The 13,501-nt window shown below is 43.5% G+C and overlaps 1 protein-coding gene across 2 annotated transcripts in view; it reads left to right on the plus strand.

Moving 5' to 3' along the window:
- Positions 1 to 13,501, plus strand: part of lrrk1 (leucine-rich repeat kinase 1) — a 252,945-nt gene that overhangs the window by 219,561 nt on the left and 19,883 nt on the right. For both annotated transcript variants that reach the window (XM_043677668.2, XM_087981352.1), the window contains one exon: positions 6,083 to 6,184. In XM_043677668.2, coding sequence (XP_043533603.2) covers positions 6,083 to 6,184 — 102 coding nt within the window. The remainder of the gene's footprint in view (positions 1 to 6,082; positions 6,185 to 13,501) is intronic.

The following is a 13,501-nucleotide window of genomic DNA, read 5'->3' on the forward strand; positions in this document are numbered from 1 at the left end:
CTCACCATATGCCTTCTTAACAACCGTATCAACCTGAGTAGCAACTTTCAAGGATTTATGTATATGGACTCCGAGATCTCTCTACTCATCCACACTACCAAGAATCTTTCCATTAGCCCAGTACTCTTTATTCCTGTTGCTCCTTCCAAAGTGAATCACCTCACACTTTTCCACATTAAATTCCATTTGGCACCTCTCAGCCCAGCTCTGCAGCTTATCTATGTCCCTCTGTAACCTGCAACATCCTTCTGCACTGTCTACAACTCTACTGACTTTAGTGTCATCTGCAAATTTACTAACCCATCCTTCTATGGCCTTATCCAGTTCATTTATAAAAATGACAAACAGCAGTGGACCCAAAACAGATCCTTGCAGTACACCACTAGTAACTGAACTCCAGGATGAACATTTCAGCTAGCCAATTTCTGACCAAAACCGCCAAATCTCTCTCAGTTCCATGCCTCCATATTTCATGCAATAGCATACCAAGGGGAACCTTATCAAACGCCTTACTGCAATCCATATATACTACATCGACCACTTTACCCTCATCTACCTGTTTAGAAGGATGAGGGGGATTATAGTGAAATTTGCAGTATTTTGACCTGAATAGAGTGGACATGTTTCAAGAGACTAGGACCTGAGGGCATTGCCCCTGAGTGAAGAGGCGACCTTTTAGAACGAGATAAGGAGGAATTTCTTTAGCCAGAGGGTGATTTTTCTGAGGAACTCATTGCTACAGAGAGCTGTAGAGGCCAACTAATTGAGTGTATTTAAGACAGTAAGGGAATCAAGAGTTATCGGGAAACGGCAGGAAAGTAGAGTTGAGAAACATATCAGCCATGATCAAATGGCAGGGCAGTCTCAGTGGGCTGAATAGCCTAATTCTGCTCCTATATCATATATCTCCTATGTCGGGCGGCACAGTGGCTCAGTGGTTAGCACTGCTTCCTCACAGCGTCAGAGGGCCGGGTTCGAATCCAGCCTCGGGCGACTCTGTGCGTATTCTCCCAATGTTTGCGTGGGTTTCTCCAGGTTCTCCGGTTTCCTTCCACCACCCAAAGATGTGTAGGTTAGATGAATTGGCCACGCTAAATTGCCCGTAGTGTTCAGGGATGTGTAGGCTACCTGCATTAGTCAGGGGCAAATGTAAGGTAGAGGAATGGGTCTGAGTGGGTTACTCTTTGGAGAGTCGGTGTGGATCCGTTGGGCCGAAGGGCCTGTTTCCACACTGTTGGGGTTCTAGTTCTAGTTCTAGTTCTTATAATCCATTATTCACTTGTGTTGCCACTTGCAGGGAGCTATGAACTTGGACCCCAAGATCCCGCTGTATATCAATGCTCCTAAACGTCCTGCCATTAACTGTATATTTTCCTCTTGCATTTCATCTCCCAAAAATGCATCACCTCACATTTGTCATCCTCCACTCAACTTTTCCAAATGATCTCTATCCTGCTGTAACTTTTGAATACCTTGCTTACTCTCTACAATTCCACCATTTTTTGTATTGTCTGCAAAACTACTAACCAGACTGCCTACATTTTCATCGAAGTCATTTATAGGTCCCAGCACTGATTATTATGGATCTGCTGTATAAATTGCCTTGGGATTCTCATTAATCCTACTCACAAAAACCTTTTGTGGTCTGTCCTAGCCCTCCTAATTTCTTGTTTAAATTATTTTCTGCTCATTTTATATTCTTCAAGGATCTTGTTTGATTTAATTCCCCCAACCTTCTGAAATATCTATGCTCCATCAAATTTGATGTCTTGTTCAGCCCAAGTTTGAGCACTCCACCATTGGTGGCTGCCTTCAGTTGCCTAGGCAAAAGTTCCAGAATCTCTCTCTACACCTGCCTCCCTCTCCAAGATACTTCATAAAACCTACCTTGTTGAGCTTTAGCTCATTTGACTTGATATCTCCTTGTTTTATTCATTGGCACAGAATCACAAAAATATTAGTGCAGAAGGAGACCATTCAGACTGTTGTGTCTGCATTGGCTCGATTATCTAGTGCTAATCTCCTACCTTTTCCTGACATTGCTACACATAACTGCTATCCAAAAAAACCATCTAATACCCTCTTGAATTCCTCAATTAAATCTATCTCCACCACATTAGTGTATTCTATACCCTAACAACTCACTGTGTGAAAAAGATGTTTTGCACATCACTCTAGCTTCATTTGCACATCATTTTAAATCAATTCCCTCTTGCTCTTATTTCTTTTATAAGTGGAAATAGTTTCTCCCTATCTACTCTGTCCAGCCTACTCATCTTTCAGCCACCTTGTCTCGAGGAACAACAGTCTTAACTACTTCAATCTACCCTCAACTGCAGTTTCTCATGCCATTCTAATAAAGTGTTTCTTTACTCTCTCCAATGTTTCCTATAATGTGGCACCCACAACTCTAGCTGAGGTCTAACAGGTGTCTTGTACAAGTTCAGTATCATACCCTTGTTCTTGTATTCTTGTGTCCCTATGAATAAAGCTGAGAACACCATATGTTTACTAACTGAACTCTCCTGCCACCTTCAATGATTTGTGTACATGTATACCCAGGTCTCTCTGCTCTGGCACTGCCTTTCAAATTTTATGTTTCTTTCAATCTTCTTTCAACCAAAATGCATCATGTCAACCATCCCTGCACTGAACTTCATCAGCTCACCCCATCAAATTGTTAATGTCCTCTTGGAGTTCTACACTATCCTTACAGTTTAAAATTCATCCAACTTTGTTAGCTGAATGTAGGTTTGCTCGCAGAGCTGGAAGGTTCGTTTTCAGACATTTTGTCACCATGCTAGATAACATCATCAGTGAGCCTCAGGATGAAACACTGTTGGTATGGCCCGCTTTCTATCTGTGTGTATAGGTTTCCTTGGGTTGGTGATGTCATTTCCTGTTCTTTTTCTCAGGGGTGGTAAGTGGGACCGAGTCAATGTTTTTGTTGATAGAGTTCCAGTAGGAATGCCATGCTTCTAGGAATTCTCGTGCGTGTCTCTGTTTGGCTTGTCCTAGGATGGATGTGTTGTCCCAGTTGAAGTGGTCAGAAGTGGGTACTGCAGATGCTGAAGATTAGAGTCAAGATTAGGGTGGTGCTGGAAAAACACAGCAGGTCCGGCAGGATCCGAGGAGCAGAAAATTGACGTTTCGGGCAAAAGCTTTTCATCAAGAATGTCATTCCTGATGAAGGGCTTTGCCCGAATAATCGATTTTCCTGCTCCTTGGATGCTGCCTGACCAGTCGAAATGGTGTCCTTCCTCATCCGTATGTAAGGATACTAGTGACAGCGGGTCATGTCTTTTTGTGGCTAGTTGATGTTCATGTATCCTGGTGGCTAGTTTTCTGCCTGTTTGTCCAATGGCATCTGCAAACTTGGCAATTGTCCCCTGCACAGCAGTGATACTTATCCGAAAAAGCAAGGGTTCCAATATCAGCTCCTGATGAACTCTACTACAAAACATGTTCTGTATAAGCAGCGCACATGAGCAGCTGTGCAAAACCCGCACACGTCCCATGATCATGCACTGTATAATCAATTTCAAATGACCAATGAATCCCAGGATGCTACACACGCCAGAACAAAATCCAGGCTTTCTAAATTAACTATTTGGGCACACTACTCATTCTATCTTATTGCAATCGTCAAAACAAGTTCTGGAAAGGGGAAGAAACTAGGTCACATCACCTTCGGCCAGGGGCTCAGGTTGGAAGCTGTCGGAACAAGGTTGGGGAAGTGTGGGGAATTAACCATCTTCTCAGCAGTGACCAGGAGGATCAGGGATGAGAAGTTGAGGAAGCATTTAGCCTTCCAGAAGGAAAGAACACTTGATGCAAATAGCAAGTTACATTTCTCTTTCATGTTTTAAATATTTATTTTCTTGATAAGTTTAAAATCTGGCCTAAAAGAAAAGCAAAGAAGTCTTCAAAACACAATCCAGCACACATCCCAAAAGGGGAATGGCTTTCTGAGCTCATTGAAACTGAAATGCCATCTTCAACTCAGAAACAGAATCTACAACTCGATGAGATTTTCAATTATCACAAAGTTCTCCTTGTAATGTCACAGTTGCAGTAAAGATGAATGCATCCAAACTTCCACGTAAGACATTGATGACTGTGTAGCAAAGTGCACAGCAAGAATCACAGGAAGAATCTGGCACAGCAAGAGTTTTGCCTTCGAATTTGTCAAGTGTATTGGCTTTGTTATAAAGAATTCCTGGGTGAATTGCGCAGATTGCGATTTCATATGTTGATATTGGGCAAAAGTACGGACATTTCAGTATAAAAAATGTTGATTTTGTACATCAAGTTCCAATCAGAATTTGAATTTGTTTACAAGACTGTCTTTGCAGGAATTTTGAAACTGACTGCTTGTGTCTCCATTGTGAAAGCAAAAAGTAGTTTTAATCAGTGACCTTGATTTACAAGATGATGTTGTTTATATCAGGATGGAGAAGAAAAATGGAGCATCTGCAGTGACACAAAGTCAAGCATTTGTTAGAACAGCATTGTGTTGCTCACATAGAACATAGAAAAGTACAGCACAGAACAGGCCCTTCGGCCCACAATGTTGTGCCGAGGATTATTCCTAATCTAAAATAAGAAAATCTAACCTACGCATCCTTCAATTCACTGTTATCCATGTGCATGTCCAGCTTAAATGTCCCTAATGACTCTGCTCTTCGGAGTGTCGTTGTGGACTTGTTGGGCCGAAGGGCCTGTTTCCACACTGTAGGTAATCTAATCTAATTTAATCTAAAGAATCTACCTCTGACATCCCTTCTATACCTTCCTCCTAATATCTTAAAACTATGACCCCTCGTGCCAGTCAATCCTGCCCTGGGGAAAAGTCTCTGGCTATTGACGCTACCCTTGCCTCTCATTACCTTGTGTACCTCAATCAGGTCACCTCTCTTCCTCCTCCTCTCCAGAGAGAAAAGCCCGGGCTTAGTCAACCTCTCTTCGTAAGGCAAGCCCTCCAGTCCAGGCAGCATCCTGGTAAACCTTCTTTGCTCCCTCTCCAAAGCCTCCATTTCTTTTCCTATAATAGAGCGGCCAGAACTGGACACAATATTCCGAGTGTGGTCTCACCAGGGATTTGTAGAGCTGCAGCAAAACTTCGCAGCTCTTAAACTTGATCCCCCTGTTAATGAAAGCCATATGCCTGAAGTTGGTTCCCTCTCAAAGTAGGACTGTATCCTGGGTCCAGACATATAACCAGCTGACTGGTGCAGGGATAGCTGTAAGAGCTCCATCGCCAAGTGCAATCATCATTTTCACTTCTCTAGTTGTTGTCTACATCTTGTTCTATAGGATCAAGATCTGGTGGCAGGAGTCATCTCAGGTCTTAAATGTCAGCCCAGTTAACGCAACATCTTTCCTCACTGAGGCCCTTATAGAAACATTATCAGCTATTGTCAGGCTATTATTAGGTACAACTAGGTAAAACTCTATTATTAAGTACAGGCATTTCCTATAGCCCAGCTGTTATCTGGATCCTGTTGGTGCTGCTCCAAAACAAAGTAACCCTGCACCTGGTATTGACAGCTTTGATGTGTCACATGACCATGAAGCAGCACAGTGGGTGGGTCACAGCACCAGGAACCCAGGTTTGATTCCAGCCTAGGGCGACTATGAGGAGTTTGCACATTCTCCATGTCTGCATGGGTTTTGTCCCCACAGTCCAAAGATGTGCAGATTAGGTAGATTGGCTATGCTAAATTGCCCACAGTGTCCATGGATGTGAAAGCTAGGTGGATTAGCCATGGGAAAGAGCAGGCTCATAGGGATAGGGTTGAGTCTGGGTGGGATGCTCTTCGAAGGATTGGTGTGAACTTGATGGGCCGAATGGCCTGCTTCCACACTGTAGGGATTCTGTGATTCTATGAAACCATTGTGTGCTGCACCCACTGTATACTGCAGACCACTCCCATTGCACACTGCATACTGCACATAGCTACAAGTGCATGTTGCACACTGCACCATGCTCCCAGTGTACAGTGCACCCAGTCTGTGCTGTTCATTGTCACTGTTGCTCTAAACTTGCTTTTCATTGCTGTTTTGTTGTTTTTAATTTCAGACAAGGTGGTGATATCATTGTTATTGAGCTGGAAAACCAGTCCGTCAGCCAGCAAGGCAGGGTCGTGGCAGTGCTAAAGCCAGAATCTGTACCTAAAGACGGGTAAGTGAATATTAAGTTAGTAGAAAGCCCAGAAGCAAACCCAGTTGGCAGTGCAGGAAGGAGCTATCTTTCAACTTGTTGTCCAACTAGTGATGCAATCCATTGCAAATATGGACAGTGCATCAGAGACAGAAGTTTCAGCCAAAGCACTTACAGCTCTGTGTTTAAAATTCGATGGGATGTATCTTAATTCAGTCTGTCATCTTTTGGATGGATTGGTCATATGATTATATTATTACCATCATTACTTTCTAAAGTATGTCCTAATTTCTGTTTAAAGTGGGATTCAGAAATTGATTCTTTCTCAGAAGCTTTTTTTTGTTCTTTCTGTTTATTATTGTAAATGTTCTGGTTTAGAAAAAGTTCCAATGGGAAAATATTTGTTAAGGATTCCATTGCCCAATTTTGTGATATTTCCAGCAGCTCTGTAACGACAGGAAATGTGTTTGCAAATACACCCTTAATGTGTCACCTTCTCCCTATCTTACATAGGGTGATCCTATAGGCCTCTCAGATAGCCAAGCCTTTGCAGGTAATACAAATTACATGCTACATCTACTGCTGGACCTTGGGCCACTTGGCAGACCCTGATATCCCTAGTATCCAGAGCCCACTGGCACAGAGAAACTATATTAGAAAACACTCAAAGCAGAGCTATATATGTATCTGTCTGTGTGTCTTCTCTTTTTGTCAAGCCATTGGGAAATTCCACACACACCCCCACCCAGTCTTCTGAAATGACCTAGCAAGCCAAATCAGTTGTATCAAGTGCTGCAAACTCTCAACAAAGGAATTAAACCACCTGGTATTGACCAAGGATCACAAATGACAACCCGATCAACCCTGCAAAGACCTCCTTCCTGACATCTGCAACCTAATGCCAAAATTGAGAGAGTTGTCTCACAGAAACATCAAGCAATAGCCTGACATTGTCATAAACATTTAATTATGCCATATACTCAATGTCCTAGAGTGGGCGGCACGGTGGCACAGTGGTTAGCACTGCTGCCTCACAGCGCCAGAGACCCGGGTTCAATTCCCGCCTCAGGCAACTAACTGTGTGGAGTTTGCACGTTCACCCCGTGTCTGCGTGGGTTTCCTCCGGGTGCTCCGGTTTCCTCCCACAGTCCAAAGATGTGCAGGTCAGGCGAATTGGCCATGCTAAATTGCCCATAGTGTTAGGTAAGGGGTACATATAGGGGTATGGGTGGGTTGCGCTTCGGCGGGGCGGTGTGGACTTGTTGGGCCGAAGGGCCTGTTTCCACACTGTAAGTAATCTAATCTAATCTAATCTAAAAAACCTCCATCACTGTTATATCCTATTCCACCAGCAGGACAGACAAAGAAAATTACAGCACAGGAACAGGCCCTTTGGCCCTCCAAGCGTGCACCGATCCAGATCATCTATCTAAACCTGTCATCTATTTTCTAAGGATCTGTGTTCCTCTGCTCCCTGCCCATTCATGTATCTGTCTAGATACATCTTAAATGACACTATTGTGGCCGCATCTACCACCTCCACTGGCAATGCGTTCCAGGCACCCACCACCCTCTGCGTAAAAAAACCTTCCACACACATCTCGCCTGAACTTTTCATCTCTCACCTTGAACTCATGACTCATCCACCCTGTCTATACCCCTCATGATTTTGTAGGCCACAATCGACCTCCGCCTTTCCAATGAAAATAATCCTAATCTACTCAACCTCACTTCATAGCTAGCAGCCTCCATACCAGGCAACATCCTGGTGAACCTCCTCTGTTACCCTATCAGAAGCATCCACATCCTTCTGGTAATGTGGTGACCAGAAATGTACGCAGAATTCCAAATGTGGCTGAACCAAAGTCCTTTACAACTAACAACTGTAACGTGACCTGCCAACTCTAGTACTCAATACCCCATTTGATAAAGGAAAGAATGCGATATGCTGCCTTGACCACTCCATTGAGCTGTGTTGCCAACGTCAGGGAACAATGGATCTGAACACCTAGATCTCTCTGTACATCAATTTTCCCTAGGACTTTGCTATTTACTGTATAGTTTGCTCCTGAATTTGATCTTCCAAAATGTATCACCTCACATTTGGCTGGATTGAAGTCCATCTGCCCAATTCTCCAACCTATCTATATTCTGCTGTATTCTCTGATGGTCCCCTTTACTATCTGCTACTCCACCAATCATCTGAAAACTTCTAATCAAACTGCCTATACCTTCCTCCAAATCATATATGCATATCACAAACAATAGTGATCCCTGCACGAATCCCAGTGGAACACCACTAGTCACAGGTCTCCATTTTGAGAAATTCCCTTCCACTCCTACTCCCTGTCTCCTGTTGCCCAGCCAGTTTTTAATCCATCTAGCTAGTACACTTTGGACCCCATGCAACTTCACTTTCCCCATTAGTCTATCATGGGGAACCATAATCAACACCTTACTGAAGTCCATGTATATGACATTTCCAGCCCTTCCCTCATCAATCAACTTTGTCACTTCCTCAAAGAATGGAGTGTGACGAAATACTCCCCACTTGTGCAGCTCCAACAACACCCAGGAGGCTTGACATCATTCATGATAAAGCAGCCTGTTTGATTGTGGATGTACTTCCATTCCGTCTTTATAATACTACACTCAGTAGCTGTATTGTGTCCCAGTTACAAGATGCACTACAGAAATTCACCAAAGCTCCTCAAACTGCATTTTCCACTACTGTCTAAAAAGACAAGAGCAGCAGATACATGGGAATGCCAGTAGCTGAAAGTTTCCCTCCAAGCTATTCCACTATTCCATTATCATCTATACATAGAACATAGAACAGTACAGCAAAGAACAGGCCCTTCAGCCCACGATATTTTGCCGACCACTGATCCTCATGTATACACCCTCAAATTTCTGTGACCATATGCATGTCCAGCAGTCTCTTAAATGTCCCCAGTGACCCTGCCTCCACAACTGCTGCTGGCAACGCATTCCATGCTCTCTCAACTCTCTGTGTAAAGAACCCACCTCTGACATCCCCTCTATACTTTCCTCCAACCAGCTTAAAACTATGATCCCTCGTGTTAGTCATTTCTGCCCTGGGAAATAGTCTCTGGCTATCGACTCTATCTATGCCTCTCATTATCTTGCATACCTCAATTAGGTCCCCTCTTCTTCTCCTTTTCTCCAATGAAAAAAGTCCGAGCTCAGTCAACCTCTCCTCATAAGATAAGCCCTCCAGTCCAGGCAGCATCCTGGTAAACCTCCTCTGAACCCTCTCCAAAGCATCCACATCTTTCTTACAATAGGGTGACCAGAACTGGACGCAGTATTCCAAGTGCGGTCTAACCAAAGTTTTATAGAGCTGCAACAAGATCTCACGACTATTAGACACAATCCCCCTGTTAATGAAAGCTAAAGCACCATATGCTTTCTTAACAATCGTGTCCACTTGGGTGGCCGTTTTAAGGGATCTATGTACCTGCACACCAAGATCCCTCTGTTCCTCCACACTGCCAAGAATCCTATCCTTAATCCTGTACTCAGCTTTCAAATTCGACCTTCCAAAATGCATCACCTCACATTTATGCAGGTTGAACTCCATCTGCCACTTCTCAGCCCATCTCTGCATCCTGTCAATGTCCCGCTGCAGCCTACAACCGCCCTCTATACTGTCAACGACACCTCCAACCTTTGTATCATCTGCAAACTTGCTGACCCATCCTTCAATCCCCTCATCCAAGTCATTAGTAAAAATTACAAACAATAGAGGCCCAAGGACAGAGCCCTGTGGAACACCACTCACCACAGACTTCCAGGCAGAATATTTTCCTTCTACCACCACTCGCTGTCTTCTGTTGGCCAGCCAATTCTGTATCCAGACAGCTATGTTCCCCTGAATCCCATTCCTCCTGACCTTCTGAATGAGCCTACCATGGGGAACCTTATCAAATGCCTTGCTGAAGTCCATACATTTATGGTCATTGGATAAATATATGGATGATAATGGAATAGTGTAGGTTAGATGGGCTTCAGATTGGTATCACAGGTCAGCGCAACGTCGATGGCTGAAGGGCCTGCACTGTGCTGCATTGTTCTATGTTCTAAGCCTGACTTGGAAATATACCACCATTCTTTCAGGGTTATTTCCCATAGAATCATAGAGATGTACAGCTCGGAAACGGACCCTTCGGTCCAACTAGTCTATGCCGACCAGATATCCTAAATTAGTCTTGTCCCGTTTGCCAGCACTTGACCCATATCCCTCTAAACCTTTCCAATCATATACCCATCAGATGCCTTTTAAATGTAATTGCACCAGACTCCATGACTTCCTCTGGCAGCTCATTCCATTCAAGTACCGCACTCTGTGTGAACATGTTGCCCCTTAGGACTCTTTTAAATCTTTCCCTTCTCACCCTAAACCTATGCCCTCTCATTCTGGACTCCCAACCCAAGGAAAAGACCTTGACTATTTATCCTGTCCATGCCCCTCATGATTTTATAAGCTTCTATAAGGTCACCTTTCAGCCTCCAATGATCCAGGGTAAACAGCCCCTGCCTATTCAGCCTCTTCCTACAGCTCAAACCCTACAATCCTCCAATCTTTTCTGAACTCTTTCAAGTTTCACAGCGTCCTTTCTATAGGAGGGAGAGCAGAATTGCACACAATATTCCAAAAGTGGCCCAATCCCTGTCCTATACAGCCGCAACATGACCTCCCAACTCCTATACTTGATGCTCTGACCAATGAAGGAAAGCATACCAAACGCTGCCTTCACTATCCAGCGACTCCACTTTGAAAGAACTATGAATCTGCACTCTAAAGTCTCCTTGTTCAGCAACACTCCCCAGGACCTTACCATTAAGTGTATAATCAGTCCTGCCCTGATGTGCTTTTCCAAAACGCAGCACCTTGCATTTATTTCAATTAAACTCCATCTGCTGCTCCTCAGCCCATTGGCCCAACTGATCAAGATTGTAATCTGAGACAACTTTCTTCGCTGTCCACTATACCTCCAATTTTGGCGTCATCTGCAAACTTACTAACTATACCTTCTATGTTCACATCCAAATCATTTATATAAATGATGAAAAGCAGGGGACCCAGCACCGATCCTTGTGGCACACCATTGGTCATAGGCCTCCAGTCTGAAAGTCAACCTTCCACCACCACCCTCTGTCTTCTACTTTTGAGCCAGTTCTGTATCCAAATGGCTATTTCTCCATGTATTCCATGAGATCTAACCAATCTCCCATGAGGAACCTCATCGAAAGCCTTACTTACGTCCATTTTGATCACGTCCACTGCTCTGCCCTCATCAATCCTCTTCATTATTTCTGCAAAAACCTCAATCAAGTTAGTGAGACATGACTTCCTACGCACAAAGAAATGTTGACTATCCTTAATCAGTCCTTACCTATCCAAGGAAATGTAAATCCTGTCCCTCAGGATTCAGTCCAACAACTTACCCACCACCGACGTCAGGCTCACCAGTCTATAGTTCACTGGCTTTTCCTTACCACCTTTCTTAAATAGTGGCATGATGTTAGCCAACCTTCAGTCTTCCGCCACCTCACATGTGACTATTGATGATCCAAATATCTCAACAAAGGACCGAGCAATCACTTCCCTAGTTTCCCACAGAGTTCTAGGATACACCTGATCACATCCTCAGGATTTATCCACTTTCATGCATTTTAAGACATTCTTCAAGATGTCACCATCAATTCCTCACATTCTATATCTTCCATGTCCTTCTCCACAGTAAACACTGATGCAGATATTCATTTAGTATCTCCTCCATCTCCTGCTGATTTTGAGGGGTCCTATTCTCTTCCTAGTTACCTTTTTGTCCTTAATGTATTTGTAAAGACCCTATGGATTATCCTTAACCCTATTTGCCAAAGCTATCTTATGCACCCTTTTTGCCTTCCTGATTTCCCTCGTAAGTATACTCCTACTGCCTTAATACTTTTCTAAGAATTCAGTAGATCTCTGCTTTTGATACCTGACATTTGCTTCCTTCTTTTTCATGACCAAAACCTCAATTTCTCTAATCATCAGCATTCTCTACACTTACCAGCCCTGCCTTTCACCCCAAAAGGAACATATTTTCTCTGCACTCTCATCATATCATTTGTGAAGGCCTCCCATTTCCAGCCATCCCTCTACCTGTGAGTAATCCAGATATTATTAGCTTCGACAACTACCTTTTTAAATTATTTTACGCACAACAAGTGGTAAATGTTTGGAACTCTGATCCACAAATGGCAGTGGATGCTAGATCATTTTAATTTTAAATCTAAGATAGATAAAGTTTTGTTAAGCAAATATATTCAGGGATATAGGCCAAAGGGGTGTGGAGTTAGGTCCCAGATCTCAATGAATGGCGAAACAGACTCAAGGGAATGAATGGCAGCCACCTGTTTCTGTGTTCCTGTCATACTGGGTCAAAATCCTGGAACTTCTGACCACTTTCTCCCATATTCCTTAAAAGAATTTTTTAAAAGTAAAAGTAAAAGACATTACATGGGGTGCAGAAAGGATTCACAAGAATTATTCCAAGAAAAATTCAATTAACTTTTCGTGTACCATTTTTGTCATAATTGTCCCGAAATGCACTGCCTCAGAAAATCATGAATTAGATTCATGGAGCATTGAACAGTTGTGCCAAGCATTTATCCTAACCTAAGATCAACCTAACCTACGCACCCCTCAATTTACTGCCGTCCATATGCTTGTCCAGCAGTCACTTAAATGTCGTTAATGTCTCTGACTCAACTACCACCACTGGCAGTGCATTCTATGCATCCACCACTCTCTGTGCAAAGAACCTACCTCTGACACCTCCCCTACACCTTCCTTCAATCACCTTCAAATCATGAACCCTCATGACAGCCATTTCTGCCGTGGGGAAAAGTCTCTTACTATCTACTCAATCTATGTCTCTTATTACCTTGTTACACCTCTATCAAGTCACCTCTCTTCCTCCTCCTCTCCAGTGTGAAAAGCCTAAGCTCAGTCTACCTCTCTTCATAAGAAAGCCCTCCAAACCAGGCAGCATCCTGGTAAATCTCCTCTGCACCCTGTCTAAAGCATCTACATCCTTCCTGTAATGAGGCAACCAGAACTGGATACAATATTAAGATTAGGGAGCATGGTAAAAAAGGAGGGGGGATGGCGTTGCTAATTAGAAATGGTATAACGGCTGCAGAAAGGCAGTTCGAGGGGGATCTGCCTTTGGAGGTAGTTTGGGCCGAAGTCAGAAATAGGAAAGGTGCAGTCACTTTGTTGGGTGTTTACTATAGGCCCCCCAATAGCAGCAGAGATATGGA

This window comes from Chiloscyllium plagiosum, unplaced genomic scaffold, assembly GCF_037043375.1.
Source record: "Chiloscyllium plagiosum isolate Xiang-an unplaced genomic scaffold, Cpla_swu_hap1 HiC_scaffold_39, whole genome shotgun sequence".
Classification (NCBI taxonomy): Eukaryota; Metazoa; Chordata; class Chondrichthyes; order Orectolobiformes; family Hemiscylliidae; genus Chiloscyllium; species Chiloscyllium plagiosum.